General features: G+C 46.2%; 1 protein-coding gene across 2 annotated transcripts; it reads left to right on the top strand.

The window, feature by feature from the left end:
- The first annotated feature begins 415 nt into the window (after positions 1-415).
- Positions 416-15649, top strand: GABRR1 (gamma-aminobutyric acid (GABA) A receptor, rho 1). 2 transcript variants are annotated; one of them, XM_010137181.1, is made up of 10 exons: positions 419-465; positions 899-901; positions 2071-2177; positions 3554-3621; positions 7382-7605; positions 10648-10730; positions 11926-12066; positions 12524-12676; positions 14322-14518; positions 15362-15649. In XM_010137181.1, exons 3-10 carry the CDS (start codon positions 2114-2116, stop codon positions 15647-15649), a joined length of 1218 nt encoding a protein of 405 aa, XP_010135483.1. In that variant the 5' UTR covers positions 419-465; positions 899-901; positions 2071-2113. The 2 variants fall into 2 exon arrangements, with proteins under 2 accessions (XP_010135482.1, XP_010135483.1); XM_010137180.1 differs by lacking the exon at positions 899-901 and having other exon boundaries at positions 416-465.
- Positions 15650-17680: the final 2031 nt, after the last annotated feature.

The following is a 17680-nucleotide window of genomic DNA, read 5'->3' on the forward strand; positions in this document are numbered from 1 at the left end:
TGCTCCCTGCCGGCAGAGGCCCCCGTTTGTCCACCTTGGCCCATGCAGCGTGGCCTCTTCCCAGAGCCCCGATGGTACGGGACATGGCTGTGGGAGAAGGGAGGTGAGACGCCTGCCCAGGTCTTTTGACAAACAGTCAAAACCGGTGGTGTCCCCCCTTATGAAAATCATTACTCTCCTCCTTTTGCCCTGTCCTGGTCACAAGCCCCTGACATCCCCACCCTCCACCCCCTCTGCCACGTCCAGCCTGACACTAGTCTTTGGCAAAAAGGTACCAAAAAAAGGTAAGAGCCATTTCACACGTGACAGAAGGTAATGGCGTGGGGATCTGTGCTTCCTTTTCTGATGTCCTCACCCACCCGCCCCACGACCACCTGGCTCAGCTCTTCCTTTTCCTGTTGTTCCATGCAGCCGGCCGCAGCGGCAGAGACGGGAGACCCATGGCGAGGCGCACAAGCAAGGCAGGTGGGTGAAACCCTCTCTTGGCATCCATCAGCAGGATCCAGAGGGCCCCCAAGGAAGCCACAGGGCGTGACACCCTCACGGATGTGAGGTGTGATACAATGACCATTTGCCACAGCCCCTTTGGCTTCGCCTTGCGCTGCTGCACAGTTTATGTTGCCTATGCTGTGTGAGCGGGTGTCTTCCCTCTGAGCACCCCTTCTGCAGAGCTGAGAGCCCATCCATGGGCTCCCTATCATACCACTCATCCTTCCCTCTGTCACTGCCAGGGAGAAAGCACCTTTCTGAGCTCGGGCAAGCCTGCTCACAAATGTTGAAGGTTTTGCCAGTGACCTGCTAACATGACTTCCCCGTCTCAACCGGGTATAAACTTACCCTGATGCACATTCACAATGCCACGGGTCTTTCAGAGGCTGAATTAAATCTAAAGCAGAAGCAGGTGCCACCCTTTAAAATGCTTAAGGGATAATTCATGACTAGAAAAACTCAGTGCAGGTAGAAAACTCACCACAATTTATTAAACTGAGACTGAGCATCTCTCTAAGATACTCTTTAGTACAGATAAAGCTCTGCATATGAGAGAGGAGACACTGATAAGGCTGCTGGTCTCTGTTTGGTGATTGATTGTTGTATTGGCTTGTCACGAGCCTGAGAAGTACAGCACGGCTAAGGAGTCTCATTTAGGAGGAGCTTTATCTCAGGAACATATTCCCCACCAAGTTTCTTTGTTGTCCTGTTTTCCTTTAATCTATTTCTGACTTGTCTTGTGTGTATTCAGACAAGCTTCTCTGAGCATGCCGTCTTCTCTCAAACTGAGCACCAGAAAAACCTTTCCTCCCATTTCTGAGCCCTCTTGCTTCCTGAGTGGTTGGCATGCAGCTGGCTCTCAGGGCAGCAAGGTTTCACCTGCATGACGGAGCAACTGAGAAGCTGCTGTCACCAGCATTCCAGCCAAAGCCCTGGGGTGCCAAACAGCATTTTGCAGTTTGTATGCGGAGTTAGAGCAGAGCATCCTCTGCCCAGCATGTGGTGCAACTCCCACAGCTTCTGGAATGACCCTTCCAGGCTCTTTAATGCTCCTTTTTATCCTCGTTAGAAATCTGGGGCAGGAGCTAATCATTTTATTCCAAGTTACGGGATGGCCTGCCTCCTGGCCTGGTTCCCAGCCTGTCTCCATTTTGTTCCTGGGCTACAGCCAGTAGCTTATATGATATACTGTTTCCCTGATTCCTCACCTCATGCACCACCATAACTCAATGTCAGAAATGTCTGTCCCCTGTTTGCATTTCCCCGCTCACCCGCGCACACTATTCCTCCAGCACACACATTTGAAAGGCTGTCTCCAAACTGTGCTATAAGCAGAGATAATTTTACAGAGACAAAGTGTCACTGAACAAACGTTTTCTCGGTGCCAGAATTATCACAGGTGCCGAAGTGGTGCGTCGAGGGCTGGAATTGTTTTTCAGTGACATGCTGCCAACCACTGAAAGCAGTGGCATGGTTCTGGTCTAAGGGGTAAATAGTCTAAGGGGTAATGGGGCGAAGCAGGCGCTCACTTCTCACAAGCACTGCTCAGGGCTCACAGCTGTGCTTCTCTCTTCCTGGCAGTCCAATCCTAAAACGAAGCCCTGACATCACCAAATCTCCCCTGATGAAGTCAGAGCAGCTGCTGCGAATAGATGACCATGACTTCAGCATGAGACCAGGTTTTGGAGGTATGAAACATGCACATTTGTCGGTGTTCCTGTTTCACCCTGTCACTTCTTTGTACTGTAACGTGTACTCGGGTGAACAAGCAGATTGACAAGCAGAGCCTTTTCTGTCCCTGATTTTTGATATTTTCCATTGTGAATTCATTACACGCTCGGGGGGATAGGGGTGCAGTGAAATAGCCTTCTTCCTTGGAGAAGGAAACAGCATAGTCAAAGGCATAGAAATGTGAGCAGAGGCAATACAATATTCCCGGTATTCAGTGGCACTTTCTTCTGATAAAAATCTGCAAATACATTTTGTATTTATTCCCGGATGATGGAGAAATTCTAAAATGTTGTCCTTCTGTGGCGATGAGTGAGCATTATCAAATCACGTACCACACTTACCTACCCGGCCATTTAAGTTACAACCCAAAAGAATATATCTTGACCGCCATGTGTTAATGCTGCTCACAGTTTTGTGGCTGTGTGCTAGAGCAACCTAAGCTTTCAGGGAAATGGATGAAGGAGAACACGTTTTCTTTCAGCTCGTCGGATTAGAGAATGTTGTAATTTATCTACCCTTTCTGGCTGACAGATGGTCATTCAAATCCAGGATACCATTATATACTCTGATGGAAGAAGATTTTATCGCTAAATGCTCGATATACCAAATACCAGCATGTTCAATTAATTTAAAAAGGTTTCAGTTTCATAGCAGTCCACTAACATGAGCATTATTTGACTTGACAGATCTCCGCACTGTAATTGCTGGAGGTATACAAGGGGCTAGTCATAGCCTGGAGGAAGGAAAACAGCTTGAAATCCCTATTACGTGGGGTCATGGCTGCATCCTGCCCCTTGGGACCCCGAGGCTCAGTGGCACATGCCCGTGCCCTGCAACACATCCCCACCCTGTCGTTTCCACAGCTGAGCACCAAGTGATGTGAAAGCCAAACACATGGAGTAACCCTCTGGGATGTTATCAGTCTGAGAGGGGAGCAGAAGTGAGGGAAAAATTCGGAATAACTCTCCCACATTTCCTTAACTGTGTTGCCACTGTTCTCCATGTGAACGGATGCTCTGCGGGGCATTCATCTTGGAAGACCCAGACTCAAGCTAGAGCTAAAAGCAATTGGAATTGTTTTTATATTTTGAAGGGATGCATGTGGGATGACATAATAAAAAGAGCAAGTCAGTAACAGGTCAGTCTTCTTGCTGATTTTGATTGTCATTATGAGGCTTTTGTTGTGAATTTAAAGTGCTTCTACTTTCAATCGGTTTTGTGTTGTTTCTACTTTAGACTGAGCATCTATTTTTATCTCTAAGGTATGAAGGCCAGAGGATTACTTTCTCTCACCAGGTTCATACTTTGTCAACTCTTAATTTTTCCCCCCCAGGCCCTGCAATTCCTGTTGGGGTGGATGTCCAAGTTGAAAGTCTGGACAGCATCTCTGAGGTGGACATGGTAAGAGTCAGAGAAGGGCCAAGGGCAGACAGGACCTCTGGAGACGTCCTGCTCAAACCCCTGCTGAGAGCAGGACAGCTAGAGCAGGCTGCTCAGGTTGTGTCTGTGGGGTTTGGACACCTCCAAGGATAGACACTATGCAGCCTCCAGGAGGCAGCTTCGGGTTTCATCTGAATCTGCTGACAATTACTTGTATTGACCTCACACTATCAGTTCTTCTCTCTTGAAGCAGAAGGAAGAAATCTGACATTCTCTTTTCTCTAGGACAAAATGGTACAACACTTGCCAAGACTGTCCCAAAGGATTTGGGTTTTTACATTTTCTTAAGATGAGATAACATGTTTACAAGCTCTGAGGAGACCAATTAATGTCTTAGTTTTAAGGCACTTTGATATACTGCAGACACAGTCTCGCTTTGGTCGTGTTCTGAGGTGGTCATGAGCCAGTTAGCTCCCACCCAGAAGCCACGTATCCATCCTGAGAGCAACACAGACTGGTTCAGACTGGTAAGTCCTGCTCTTGACAGGGCAGCCAGAGTGAGCTCAGCGGGAAGAAGCTTGTTGAGAACTTGCTTTTGGTGCATTAGCAGTTGTATCGCTCCTGCTGCACTCTGGAGACCAGCATAAGGCTCTGTTGGTCCTTCCTGTATCTTCACCCTGATGCAGAATTAGGATTTCAGGGGCCAGCAGGACTAATGCTGGTGCTCTGCACAGGCTAAATTCCTTACTGAGTCTCTGTCCTTCATCTCCTACCATACAATTAGTAACGTGAAACCCGTCAGTCTTCCAAACGCTCTTGAAGTGGTGCAGGTTTTGGTCTTGCTGATTTTTGCTGGAGGGTTTTTTTCATCACAAAACACTGCTGAAAGTCAGGTATGATTTCTGCAGGAGATTCTCCATGGGAAGACTTTATGTGCATACATGACATCTAACAACAGCCCGCCCAGGAGAGCCGGAGCACAGCAGGGGAACAGGAGATGATCCTGCATGTACATTGCAAGACCTACACCAATTTTATTCACTCTTTCAAAACCCAGAGCCTGTTAGAGCATCCCCAGAGTCTCTCAACAGCTCAGCTTTTGCTTTGGAAGAGATAAAAAAAAATCACACACCAACACAGAATACTTTTCTTTCAACAAATATATCAAACAGCTCTGAAGCCTTCACAGAAAGCCCCAGCTTCTCTGTGCTCCTAATGAACACCCACAGGTTAATAAGCCTGCACCCGACCTCCTCCCATGTCGAAGGCAGGACCACGGCTGCGTGGCAGCACAGCTGGAGGTCGGCAGCTGCCCCAGTTGCACACCACGCTCCTCTCACTGCGGGCGGGCTGGGCTATCTGCGGGCAACCAGCCACATGCAGGGTATAGAGCTGCCCCAGTGGCACACCACGCTCCTCTCACTGCGGCTATTCCAGCTGTGGAGCGGGCTGGGCTATCTGCGGGCAACCAGCCACATGCAGGGTATAGCAGAGTTGCAGTGCTGAGACACAGCAGGGTGCACGATCTCCCCAGCCCTGGGGACCCCCCCAGTTGTCCCTGTCCTCTTGTCTCTGGTGCTGTTGGCACTCTGGCAGCCAGTCATGGGGACTCCGAGCTTTTGCCTCTCCTGGCATGGTTCCAGCCCTTCTGGGTGAGGAGAAAGCTTGTGAAGGTGGCCAGAGAGATGCTGGAAAACTTTGAGATTTGAAAGCAAAGGGAAAGAACTTAACTTCGAGGATTTTAAAGCAAAAAAACCCCAACAAATGCACTCATTTTTTAAGCAGGCATTATGATTTTGAACTACTTCCCCTAATGTTTGAATACTGTCCCTGCTCCTCATGTAAATTTGTGCTGCAACACCCAACATTATGGGAAACGCACTTGAAAGGCCTTTGATAAAAAAAAAATTCAAGGTCAATTGTGGCTGTTCGCAAAACAATGATGAAGAAGATTTTATATTTTCAGAATCAATTCCTTTTTAACTCATGCAACTTTATGAAAAAAAGGCCAGGGTGCTTTGCAAGACCATTGCTTGTTTTCTAAATGAAGAGACACCAGTGACAGAGGTACTCACTCTGTACTGCATTTAAGCTTGAGGAGTTAGATATATCAATCTTTCCTTTTTTTCATCCTATTTTTTGATCATTTGCAAGAAAATGGTAAAATAACAAAGGATGTTATAAAACTTCATTAAGATGTCACAAATCAGATTCCTTTTGTCCAACTAATTTTAAAATTTGTAATTATCTGTTATGGGCCACTGACCCTGAAATCAACAGAGCTTTTGCAGGATGTGTGGGGCAGCTGTTTCATCTGGAGGACAGACGGGAAGAAGGGAAAAACCAGATTGTTAACCACAACTGGAACCTCACTAACCAACATAATGGAAGAGCTAATAGTGTCTCTGAGAAATGGACCAAAAGAAGATGGAGATACTATATGGTTGTTGCTTGGGGGATTTTCAGATAATGCGTTGTAAAATATTGTACTTCCCAGTTTAATAGCCTAAAACTAGTATTAATAAATCTTTCATAATGAAAGCCAACAACACTTGATTTTTCCACAGCAACCATAAATGTAGATTTACGCAAAAAGGGGAAACATTGACTTCTCACTGAAGAACATTTAATACTGTTTGAAGGACACATTATCACACAGGAGTCAATGTAAAAGGCCTTGCAAAATAAGCTTAACTATTTGAATACAAGGAAAAGATGTTAAAGAACGCTATAGAATGGATCAAATGAAAAAGCAGAAATTACGTGGTCAGTGGCTTTGAGAGCTTCAGCAGGATGTGATATAAAGCATTTCCCAAGAACTATATTAGCCTCTAGTATAATAATAGCACAGACTGCTTCTAAAAAAATCATTTCTACTGAAAAAAAGACTGCAGAAACCCCGTATTTCAAAATACTTGGAAAGTGTTGTGGAAAAAAAATTCAAATGTCAAATAATTAAAAAATAATTTTAAAAAAGTTAATTTGAAAAAAAAAACCCCAGCCCAAACCCATCTGACTTCGTCTATGCCAGACACCAGGGCAGACTAGTCAGTCTTAGACACTTCCCTCAGTTTATGGGCAATGTATTTTGCTACATTCAGAGATACCACGCTTGAAAACATTTTTGTGCGAGTTTATCCTCAGATACATGAGAACTTCCTCTGAAATAAGGAAAAAGGCAAACTCAGTGTACACGCCTCTGGGGTCTGACTCCAAATACAACAGTGCTCAAAGAGAAGCAGCATGCCTCAGACCTAAAACTACAATATGTGGGGAGAAAGAGAAAAAAAAACCCAAACGTTTTGGTCGGATACTGATTGATAAAGGTTTCGGTGGCCGTGCTGGAGGAAGCACTCGCAGTGCAGCACACTCCTCCAGCTGCCTGGGGGAAGGCAGAGCGGCATGGGGGGCAGCACAGCTCCTTCACTGCTGACTCCAGGAACGCAGCATCGCGTGGCTGAGGGATTAAGTGGCTGGCAGCACTCTCCACCCACTGCTGCCCTGGCACATCTGCCTTTTGGTCCCTGGAGCGGCTCTCGAACACCAAATGCAGCGTTTGCATTTCAGAGTTGGATTCGCCACCTGGATGGCCTCTGATTTCTTGAACCCAGTAAGTCTGACCTCAGGAATAAACAAGCGGCAGCCGGTCGCATCCCCTGCAGCTCAGGGAGTGGGTGTGCCTTCAGGAACGGTGCTTTACCGTTTGTGGTTTGCCTCAGAGAGGAGAAATCACTGATATGCCAATAAGGTCCAAGTTGTCACACAAGTCTGTTTATTGCAGGACTTCACCATGACGCTTTATCTGAGACACTACTGGAAAGATGAGAGGCTGTCCTTCCCCAGCACCAACAACCAAAGCATGACCTTTGACGGCAGGCTGGTGAAAAAGATCTGGGTCCCTGACATGTTCTTTGTCCACTCCAAGCGTTCTTTCATCCATGACACCACCACAGACAACGTCATGCTGCGCGTCCAGCCAGATGGGAAGGTACTTTATAGCCTCAGGTAAAGCTGCATTTGGTCAATGTGAGCTATTAGTAGAGCGACAGAGAAAACGGTTCAACCGATTCCTGTATCGTGGCTTTGCATGACTTCATACCGAAGGAAAAAAACTAGAAAAAAGAACTAATCTGCTGACCAACCACTGACACCTGAATTCCCATGCACCTTCAATCAGTGCCTGTCACAGGCATCCAATTTCTATGCCAACATTGCTGGTTCCACCAGCATCACTTCATCTAGTGAGCGTGATTAGCCCCTGCTCCTGCTGTTGGGAAGCTGTGCCCAGATGGGGTAGTCCCTTGGGGCAGCTCACCAGGGACCAGGGGGCTGTGATCCCAGGGGAGCAGGGATCAATCTAAGGATTGCAGGGCGCAATCTAAGAAAGAGGGCAATGTCTGGTAATAAACTGAAGTTCCAGAGCAGCTGTAGTTATCCACTTCACTACACAACAAAGTCCCTGTGCCTAGCAAAATGTGCAACATCTATTCTTACAGGTAAATATGAGGAAGTATAAGTAATACTGAGCACAACTTCAGCTTTCTGGTAACCAACCAGACAGATGGAATATCGTTCAGCACGTGAAGTGACAAGCTTCAGAGCAAGGGTATAGCTCCTGGTGACTCACATCTGTGGCTAGCAAAACCCAAACACTTGACTTTGGCTCTTCCCGCTTTTTGCTCACATTTCATGTGAAATGCTTGAAAGCTCCTTGAAGGGGACATTTTGGGTAAACTTTGTTTTGTCCTATAGTTTGAGGGGTGATCCCAAGCCTGCCTTTCCAATTCTGCCTATTTTCCAACTCGTTGGTCAGCTTTGAGAGCAACATAGCTGACCTAAGCCTGAACATTAATGAACCAGGATTTTTTTTCTTTCTGATAAGTAACACTTTCATACTTGGAGACAACAAGTGAGGAGCTTCTGTCAGTTTCCAAAAGAAACTAAAATTGGTGCCTCCGTTTTTCTTGGCTGCAGCTCCATCCGGTTAGAAAACAAGTATTGCCGAATGACCCAGAAAAACCTAGTAGAGAGGAAATTGCTGTACCATATTATGGTGCAAGAATGTCGTCATCATCTCCACAGCAAGGAAACAGCAAAATACATGATAAATAAACAAAGTATTAGATAATAGATTATGTATTCCAAAGGACAAAAAAGAAGGAAAATCTGGCTGATAGGAGGTCAGGATCAGCAAGATGCGTAGATTTAACTAACAATAAGGTAGCAGAACACATTGCTAGTGGTGTTCTTTAAGGGCATGTTAGATAGGTACCTTAGGAGGGCAGAGGGAGAGCTGAGCCTGCCATGAGGTGAGGGGATCAACTTCTCAGCCTGCTGAGGTGTTTTACGATTTTATGAAAGGAAGAAAAGCAAATAATTTCTTGATTCCCTGTGGTGTATCTCTTCGACAAGAATTTTCTTAACTTACTCGTCATTGGAATTCACAGCCTGAGCAGTGTCTACCTTCTCATCATTAAAGCTTTTTCTTCACTCAGAATATTAGACAAGGTCAGGTGTTCTTAGGCCTCTGCAAAGTTTGCTCAGGTATTTAGTATAATAAAAAAAAAGGACAATAAAATCCCATAATGTTCAGCTACAGCGTGCATGCCTATACATACCTATACCTTAGCTGTGTGATACTAATCATCCGTACTGAAGGGTCTAGAGAACCTGTCTTATGAGGAGTGGCTGAGGGAACTGGGGTGGTTTAGTCTGGAGAAAAGGAGGCTCAGGGGAGACCTTATCGCTCTCTACAACGACCTGAAAGGAGGTTGTAGTGAGGTGGGGTTTGGTCTCTTCTCCCAAGTTACAAGTGGCAGGACGAGAGGAAACAGCCTCAAGTTGCTCCAGGGGAGATTTATGTTGGATATTAGCAAGAATTTCTTTATAAAAAGGGCTGTGAAGCATTGGAACAGGCTGCCCAAGGAGGTGGTGGAGTCCCCATCCCTGGAAGGGTTTAAAAGACATGTGGATGTGGTGCTGAGGGACATGGTTTAGTGACCCTGGCAGTGCAAGATGTATGATCGGACTGGATGATCTGAAAGATCTCTTGCAGCCTGATGATTCTCTGATTCTGCATTTCTGTGAAAGCATTTATGGTTGTCTAAAGAAGATGGGAACAGGGGAACATCAAACTATTCAGATCCTGTCACGCACAGTCTTATGCTTAAACAGTTGTCCTGTACAAAATGGTGGTGAACATCTTGAATAGCAAATTGACAGGGTTTAATTGTTTTATTCAGTGGCAACAGGAGGTTGCAGTGCTTTATGAATGCTGGTGAAGAACGAATGCTGCTCTCCCCTAAAGAGCAAACAAATCACTAATGCCTGCCTGCCTGCCTTTGCTGAATGCCTTTGCCTGCAGATTGTCTTTTTCCCTGGTGTCTGCTTTTTTAAGGTTCTTTGCCAGACTTTGTCTTCGCTTGTGCAAACACAAAAATACGCTATTAGAAATGAGACAATCGGACTATGGCAAGCCTAGAGGTTTTGACTGATGGGTAGCACGTTTCCGTGGTCTCTGCTGCATACCAGCTCCAGCCCTAACAGGAGGCATTGCCTGTGCCCTCTGGTGGTTGATACCCATGTGTGATCGCTGGGTTCTCGGGCAGCTGGAAATTCACGGTGTGCAGAGAAAACTACCTGCACCACTCATGGTACTGGGATGGCTTTGACAAGTGGAAATTATTTTATCAGACAAGCATCTGTTGAAAGGACAAATCTCTGCAGAGAGATGTTTGCTGATAGTCAAAGAGGAGGAAGAGTCCTCTCTGCCCTTTCCCATTTTCTTCTCCAATATTTTTGTCATCTAGTGGCAATTGCTAATGGCCTAACATTCTAGTCATCTTTTCTAACGCTGCTTTATTCAGAAGATATGAATGAATGAATTGATTAACTGAAATGGAATGGCTTTAGCAGAACAGATTGTATTTATTTTCAGTGGACAGTTATTGGCCAGTTACTTAACAGAAAAACCAAACTCACAGCCTTACTATTTTTCAGTCATGTAATAAGATGGGATTTTGATGGGGTGTTTTTTATTATTCCTAGAGTTACAGTAACGGCAATGTGCAACATGGATTTTAGTCGCTTTCCCCTGGATACACAGACATGTTCTCTGGAGATTGAAAGCTGTAAGTAAAGCAAAGGTGTAGGGGAGCCAAGGGCTGCACCCCCAGGGCACCCAAACTGTATTTAATCGTATCAATAATTATATCAATAATTGAACTGCTGCTGCTTTCATGGGACTGTAACAAAAGTCAGCCAACTTCAACACTAAGAAAAACTCTTTGCCCATTTTTTTTCACTAGAATCAGGTGGCGTTTGCAACAACGCAGTTTTTTTAAAAAACAGCTGAGAGCACTAGCTTGCCAGTGTCCCTGAAGCCAGCCAAGCCGCCCTGTTGCCACCCCATCCCCAGGGGATCTGGGCCGCTTGCTTGCATGTCAGCAGCCTCCAGCAGCACCCGCTTCCCAGGAGCCCTCAAGCGCACAATCAAACGGCCCTGCGCCATTCACACGCACCAGCTACTTACACGTGATGTAGAAACCATGACGAGACGGGGATATTTGTCACCTTGCACTTACGTTTCTTAAACTATGTGACATAAACGCAGCTTATATACACACGGAGCTCCTTTGTCCCAAGTGTGATCACATATGAACTGGGTAAATTTCATACCGTGACATCTTAAACTTTTAGCTTTTCAGGTGGTTTTCTCTTCTCTTTCTTAAGCTTGCAATAAGAAATTACAATCTTTATTCTGTTTTAATACATTCATGTGAGGGTTTTTTCTCCCTGTCTGGGATGAGCTGCTACTAAACCCATCTGAAAGGATTAACATTACCAAATTTCCACATGTATTAAAAACGCAAGACCTGTAATGTTCATGCGTGGATCTCAGGCAGAAGGTTTGCCCAAGAGTTTGTCTTCCTTCTTGCCTGAGACCATTGCTAGATTATTCCTCCTGTTACCTCCTCTAAGGCTCCTTTCCTTTTCTTCTGATTTTAGGATGTTTATAAGGGACAATTTTTCAAGCTCTGATACAGTGGGCTACCTGACACACATAGTATGTGTGCAAAATTATTAAAGAAACAGAAGGGTTTACAGAATGCACCGGGCATCAGGCCTGAGGGCTGTGACAATGAGCTAGACCACTGCTTGCCTCAACCCTGCCCACCACTGGCAAGCTCTCAGCTAGATGGTGGCATTCGGCCTTTCCAGCCATGACCTTGCAGGTAGCCTGGAAGGTGTGTACACCCATCCTGGGCTTGGGTGTGATAGCAACTGGCTCAGTGCACTGCACCAAGGTTTGCCTTGCTCCCACAGATGCCTACACTGAAGATGACCTCATGCTTTACTGGAAGAATGGCAACGATTCCCTAAAAACAGATGAGAGGATATCGCTGTCCCAGTTCCTGATCCAGGAGTTTCACACCACCACAAAGCTTGCCTTTTACAGCAGCACAGGTGGGTAGCACAGTGTCTGCCAGAGAGTGGGCTGGGGAAGAAGGAGTGCAAGCTCTCACTCTCAACCGTGGCTACGGCGTACTGCCCCCTGGGAGGTGTTCCTCTGGGCAATCAGACTGCCTTGCTTCTGTGCCGAGGCCGTTGGCCCTGACAGACTTCTGTCTTTCCATAGTCTGGAGAGACAATCACTCTTCAAGATCACAGCAAGCCTTAGACATGAATTAAACTCTCCGAGGGCACAGGTTATGTGTCTCTGGAAGATATGGTCCTGAGAGACACCTTGACTTTGACAGTTGGTTCAGGAATGAGTGTTTCCTGTAAATTGCAATGATCTGTGGTCATTAACTGTGTTTTTCCAGGAGCAAATGAGGCGCTATTCCTCTGATGCAACATCGCCGTCTCTCGAAGCAGTTTGATGTTGGTGTGACTTCTCTTTTTCCTTCTCTCTGTTACACAGGGTGGTACAATCGTCTCTACATAAACTTCACTTTACGCCGACACATCTTCTTCTTCTTGCTCCAAACCTACTTCCCTGCCACCCTCATGGTCATGCTGTCCTGGGTGTCCTTCTGGATTGATCGCCGAGCAGTTCCTGCCAGAGTCCCATTAGGTAAAAACAATCATGTTGTCATCAGTCCTAAGAGACTGCAACTGCAGCCTTGAATGTCAAGAAGAAATCCCCTGTGCTGTGCACTGCCCCCACATTGCCTTGTGGCATGGAAATCAGCTACGCCACACGTGTGTCCCCCTGCAAGGGACTGGTCACGGTACAAACTCTCCCTCTTCCCTGCTTGCACAAGTGCCAGCTGCACACGGTGCGAGTCAGAGAGCAAACGCCCTGCTCTGCTTTTATCGCTGTTGGCAGAGAGAGGGCACGTACAGAGCTGAAGTGCCAGTATCCTTCAGAGAGCGAGAAGGTAAGAATCAGTATTAGCAGCCCTGAGGAAACTTCAGTTTATTGAGTTCTGTTAGGGGAGGGAGGGTGGACAGTTAGATGAGCAGTATCATGGGAGGGATTCAGCTTCCCCTTTTGCAGCATCTTTCAGACAGATGAAGCCATATGTCAGAGAAGTCACCCTCAAAGCAGACCTGTGATACAGACATAAATCTTCTAAAGCAGATGTTTTGCCCTTAGCAAACTGCTGTTCATGTTTCTGCAAACTTTGAGCCCAAGTTTGCTTCAGCTGATTCCAGGTGATACACCTCAGAGTTGTATTTATTATTAAAATCATATTCCTCAGTGGAGAGGATATATAGAGGCATAACAGAGATGGTAACGAGGCAGTTACCTATGTCCGTGTTTAAAAACAGCATCCGTTGCCTTAAGACATTAAAGGGCACATCAGGGTTTGTGCCATGGCTTTTTGGAAGACGTAGGCACTGCCTTTAGTCAGTCATTTTTAGCACCTACATAGTCCTGTGAATTCAGTCCTTTGTGCTCCTATACATCATCCCAATTTTCATAAGGATCGTTAATGTGACATAATGAGCCCCTGAAAAAAGAGGGCAACAGAGAGTCTCCCTCAGAGCGAGGATAACCCTGAACTGCGGGGACTCCTGCCCTTGCTGATGTGCTTCTTGTGCTGGCTCATGGTGCAACATGGGGCAGCGTTGCCCTATGGACCCTATTTAGTCCCCGCTCTTGCTCCAGGGAAGCACAGGAGGCACAGACCATGCATGAGAGACAGCTGGTGACTTCTGTGACTTCCCACAAAGCAGGACTTGCCAGAATCAGGTGGAAAACACAGGCCTGGGGAAACTGGTAGAAGCAGCAGCAGACAGGCTTTGCTTGTGCCCATGCTGCAGAGGGGTTGAAATAGAAGGTGAAATAATCAGAATCTTAGGCTCATAGAACGTATCGAGTTGCAAGGGACCCATAAGGATCATCACATCCAATTCAATGCCCTTGTACCCCTCCAGGTACTGTCCTGAGCCTGGAGATGGGGGTGCAGCCAGCATGAGGTCAGAGCACTGCTGCCTGGCCATGGGGTGCGGGGCTGGTGGTGTGCTGAGGAACCGGGAGAGCAACACTCTGACACCAGAACTAGAGTTGTTTACACTGAGAAGACAAGAAAACCCCAGTTAGAATTCAGGGCTACCTGGACCCTCCTTGAGCAGTGAAATCCACCACCCAAATGTGAAAAACAATACTGCCTGGTAAATTCAGAGGTCAGGAAACTGTAACGACAGCTGTGTTTGTGATGAAAATTCTGGTTTGAAAGTGTCTTATGATTTCTTTGCTGCTGTATTCCCAGGGATAACCACCGTGCTGACCATGTCGACGATCATCACCGGCGTGAATGCCTCCATGCCTCGTGTTTCCTACATCAAAGCCGTGGACATTTACCTGTGGGTCAGTTTTGTGTTTGTCTTCCTCTCGGTGCTGGAATACGCAGCAGTGAATTACCTGACTACAGTGCAAGAGCGGAAGGAGAGGAAACTGCGGGACAAGGTGAGGAAACTGCGGGACAAGGTGAGCTTTTCTATCTCTGATGCAGCTTTACACCTCTGGGAAAAGGTACGGCAATGTCTGGAAATATTCAAAAGTCTTCAGCTGCGGTGTGCTGCTCTCAGCCTCCTGGGCAGAATGCAGTGTGTGCAGAGAGACACCAGCAGCGAGGCATGTCAGGTCACGAAGATTTGCTACAGACAACCCACACCCAAGCTCACTGCTCTTCCTTCAGAGCTGAAGGAGTTAGCATCCTACGTGTAGTCCTCCGCTGCCCGTATAAATGGGACGGGTTTTAAGATTTTACCTTCAGATTTTTTTTATACTAAAGATCCAAACCCATGAGCAGCACCAGATGGATATTGTGGTTTGGATTTCAGGTAACATGGCAGATATCCCACACCTTTCTCCAGGCACAGTTTAAGTTTATGCAACGGTCCAAGTTTCCCCCTTCTGCCTTCGCTACATAAAATGGTGACCATCCAAAATTTCAGCCTAAGCTCTTCTCTTCGAATGGGGCAAGATTCTTACATTCCTCCTTGTGGTTTCCCTCTGCTCTTTTCTGACTTTCTCAGCTTCGAGGTACAGGTCCAACCTTTATTTACAGGCTGTTAGCCCTGATTAAGATAAACTAGCTTTTCCACAGACAGTCCCGTTCTCTCCCTGATTGCACCGTGTCTGGCAGACATGAAAACGCAGGAGCAAAAAGCTGCTGCCCAGGTCCATCCTCTTGTTCCCCCTTTTGTCCAAGGCTTGTCTCCTCCTCTGCTTTTGCAAGGAGGAAAGGGGTGTCTGTGTCTACCTGGACACAACTCAAAACCACCCTACACTTCCTTGTGTTCACAGCTTCCCTGTGCATGCAGCCTACCGCAGCCTCGGCCCATGATGATGGACGGCAGTTACAACGACGGTGATGTGAACGAGCTGGGGCACTACGTGTCTGAGAATGGAGATAAACAAGACCGAATGATGGTGCAGCTGGCGCTGGGGTCTGAGAGGGGTTCGGGCAGGAGGAAAAACCAGAGATATGTCAGCATGCGGATTGACACTCATGCCATCGACAAATACTCCAGGATAATATTCCCCGGTGCATATATTCTATTTAATTTGATATATTGGTCCATTTTTTCATAAATATTCGTGGCTTCTGTAATCACAGAGCATTGTGACATTAAGTGAAAGTATCAGAAAGTTAACAGAAAGAAAATGGAGAATTGTTTTAATGGGAAGGAAGATTGATTTTTTTCAGGATTTTTTTTTTATTAGATGCAACTTGTGTGGCATAAATAATTGTGCAACTTTCACATTTCAGCAAAACACAGGATATAAAAATCTAACATTTTATACTTATATGAAGCTGTGCTATCTTCCTTCTTGTGCCTCACAGGCCACTGTAAACTATTTCAACAAGTGACTATAATTGCCAGTTGCTTATATATGGTGCATCCTCCATTTTGTGCCCCCAAAATCCCAATTCTCTAAGTACCTGAGCGCACGTGTACGTCTCTCAACTCAGCAGACTTACCACACTCAGTACCAACAAATACAAGAATATGCATATACATGAGAGGTTGCAGGATGAGGTCAGAAATGATCATTACAAACACAGAATACCCAGGACCAGGAAACGCTTTGGCAAAGTTATTGATGGCTACAGCTTGCTTTCACTGCTTAACGCACGCTGCCCTGGCAGTCCTGCGCTGACAAGCCCACCTAAGAATACTTTCAGACTTGTGCTTTGTCTTGATTGTATTTAAAACAAAGAAATCTTTCCAAGCTGTTTCGACTATCTTTTTGAAATATGACTTTCGAGGTACATTTAGTAAGGAATGAACAAAAGCTGAACTTCCTGCGATGCTAACAAATCCTCTGGGAAACCCAGGAGCTCTCCTTGGATCTGCTGATTTGGGTCAGTCTGAGTTTTGCTCTTGAGTTTCCTGGGAGAGGAAACAGGTTTCTCTGCAAAACGATCCAGTGAAGACAATCAGGGGTCTACAGAAAGAGTTAAAGTACTTCAGGGGAAGCGTTTTTTCTCTGAGGTAGTCTGGGTGTCCATACAGCTTGAGAACCTGCTGCAGCCCGTAAAGGTACCAATAATTGCACTCACTCCCGGGAAAAGCCTAGTTTTAGTAAAAGCATGTGTGAAAGCACACTGCACCCATCGCCCTGGCACCCTGCAGCCCACTGTGCCCTTGAGTAGGCTCAGCACCCGCCAGGGCAGGAGCAAGGAGACACGCTGGACCTGGGGATGCTTGGCATCGATTTCAGTCCCAGCTCTCCACCACAGTTTCTGCACAGCAGCTGGTCAGCGTGAACACTCCATGTGGAAAAGGCAGTATCTGTCACACAGAAGTGACAAAATATTCCAGAAACACAAGAGTCAGCTGAATGGAATCAAGGGCCTTTACAACCACAAGAGCACCAAAGGTGTCTCAGAAGCGTGGTCATTCAGTCAGTCTACCGCCATGTGTTACACACCTACGTCCACAAAGCTAACCGGGGGTTGGATGACGTGCACGCTTCTGCACACAATTCACTATTCCCTGCGCAGCAGACGCTGTTGCCTGTTACAGGTGTAGCTGCTCTGAGGATCGGACCAAAGCAGTCGTGTCTCCAAAAGGAAAGTGGATCTCCTTACAGGGAATCTGCCCTGGACTGACTGATCAACCACTCTACTTTAGGCTCGTGACACAGACATTGCAGCTGTTGGAACACTGCCGGTTGTTGCTTTAATTTCCTGTGTAAATAAATGTCATGTAACTGTACTCAGCATTTCTTACAGCTGCTAAATGATGACCTGCAAAACTACTTAGGCTCATCTTGCACTCACAGCCTATACTCCGTAAGCAAGACAATGAAATCACAAAAGCTAAAAGCCACTAAAAGACACACCCACCAATAAGACAGTTTTACTACTCATTTCTACACATCTTTTTTCTCCCATACGTGTACTTTCTTAGCTTCCTTTTATCAAGTTTTCTTCACGTAGAATTATTCTCCAGTACTTTTTTTTTCAAGAGATTAAAAAAAACCCTATTTTCTTAAATCATTTCACTTAAATATTTCAGTGAAATGGAAGTAGAAAGGTCACTGGCAAAAGCAGATGAGGTGCTGGCCGCCAGGTTTGGCCACCCTACCTTATTCCTTAGTCTGACGGCACCTTCT

The sequence above is a fragment of the Buceros rhinoceros genome, unplaced genomic scaffold, assembly GCF_000710305.1.
Source record: "Buceros rhinoceros silvestris isolate BGI_N320 unplaced genomic scaffold, ASM71030v1 scaffold15735, whole genome shotgun sequence".
Classification (NCBI taxonomy): Eukaryota; Metazoa; Chordata; class Aves; order Bucerotiformes; family Bucerotidae; genus Buceros; species Buceros rhinoceros.

Bases quoted from the DNA above. Each gene is read 5' to 3' on its own strand.
- GABRR1 (XM_010137180.1), top strand. From the start codon at position 2,114: ATGAAGTCAGAGCAGCTGCTGCGAATAGATGACCATGACTTCAGCATG. The intron at 2,178-3,553 runs GTATGAAACATG...TTTCCCCCCCAG, and splicing joins CATGAGACCAGGTTTTGGAG to GCCCTGCAATTCCTGTTGGG. The intron at 12,067-12,523 runs GTGGGTAGCACA...TCTGTTACACAG, and splicing joins TGCCTTTTACAGCAGCACAG to GGTGGTACAATCGTCTCTAC.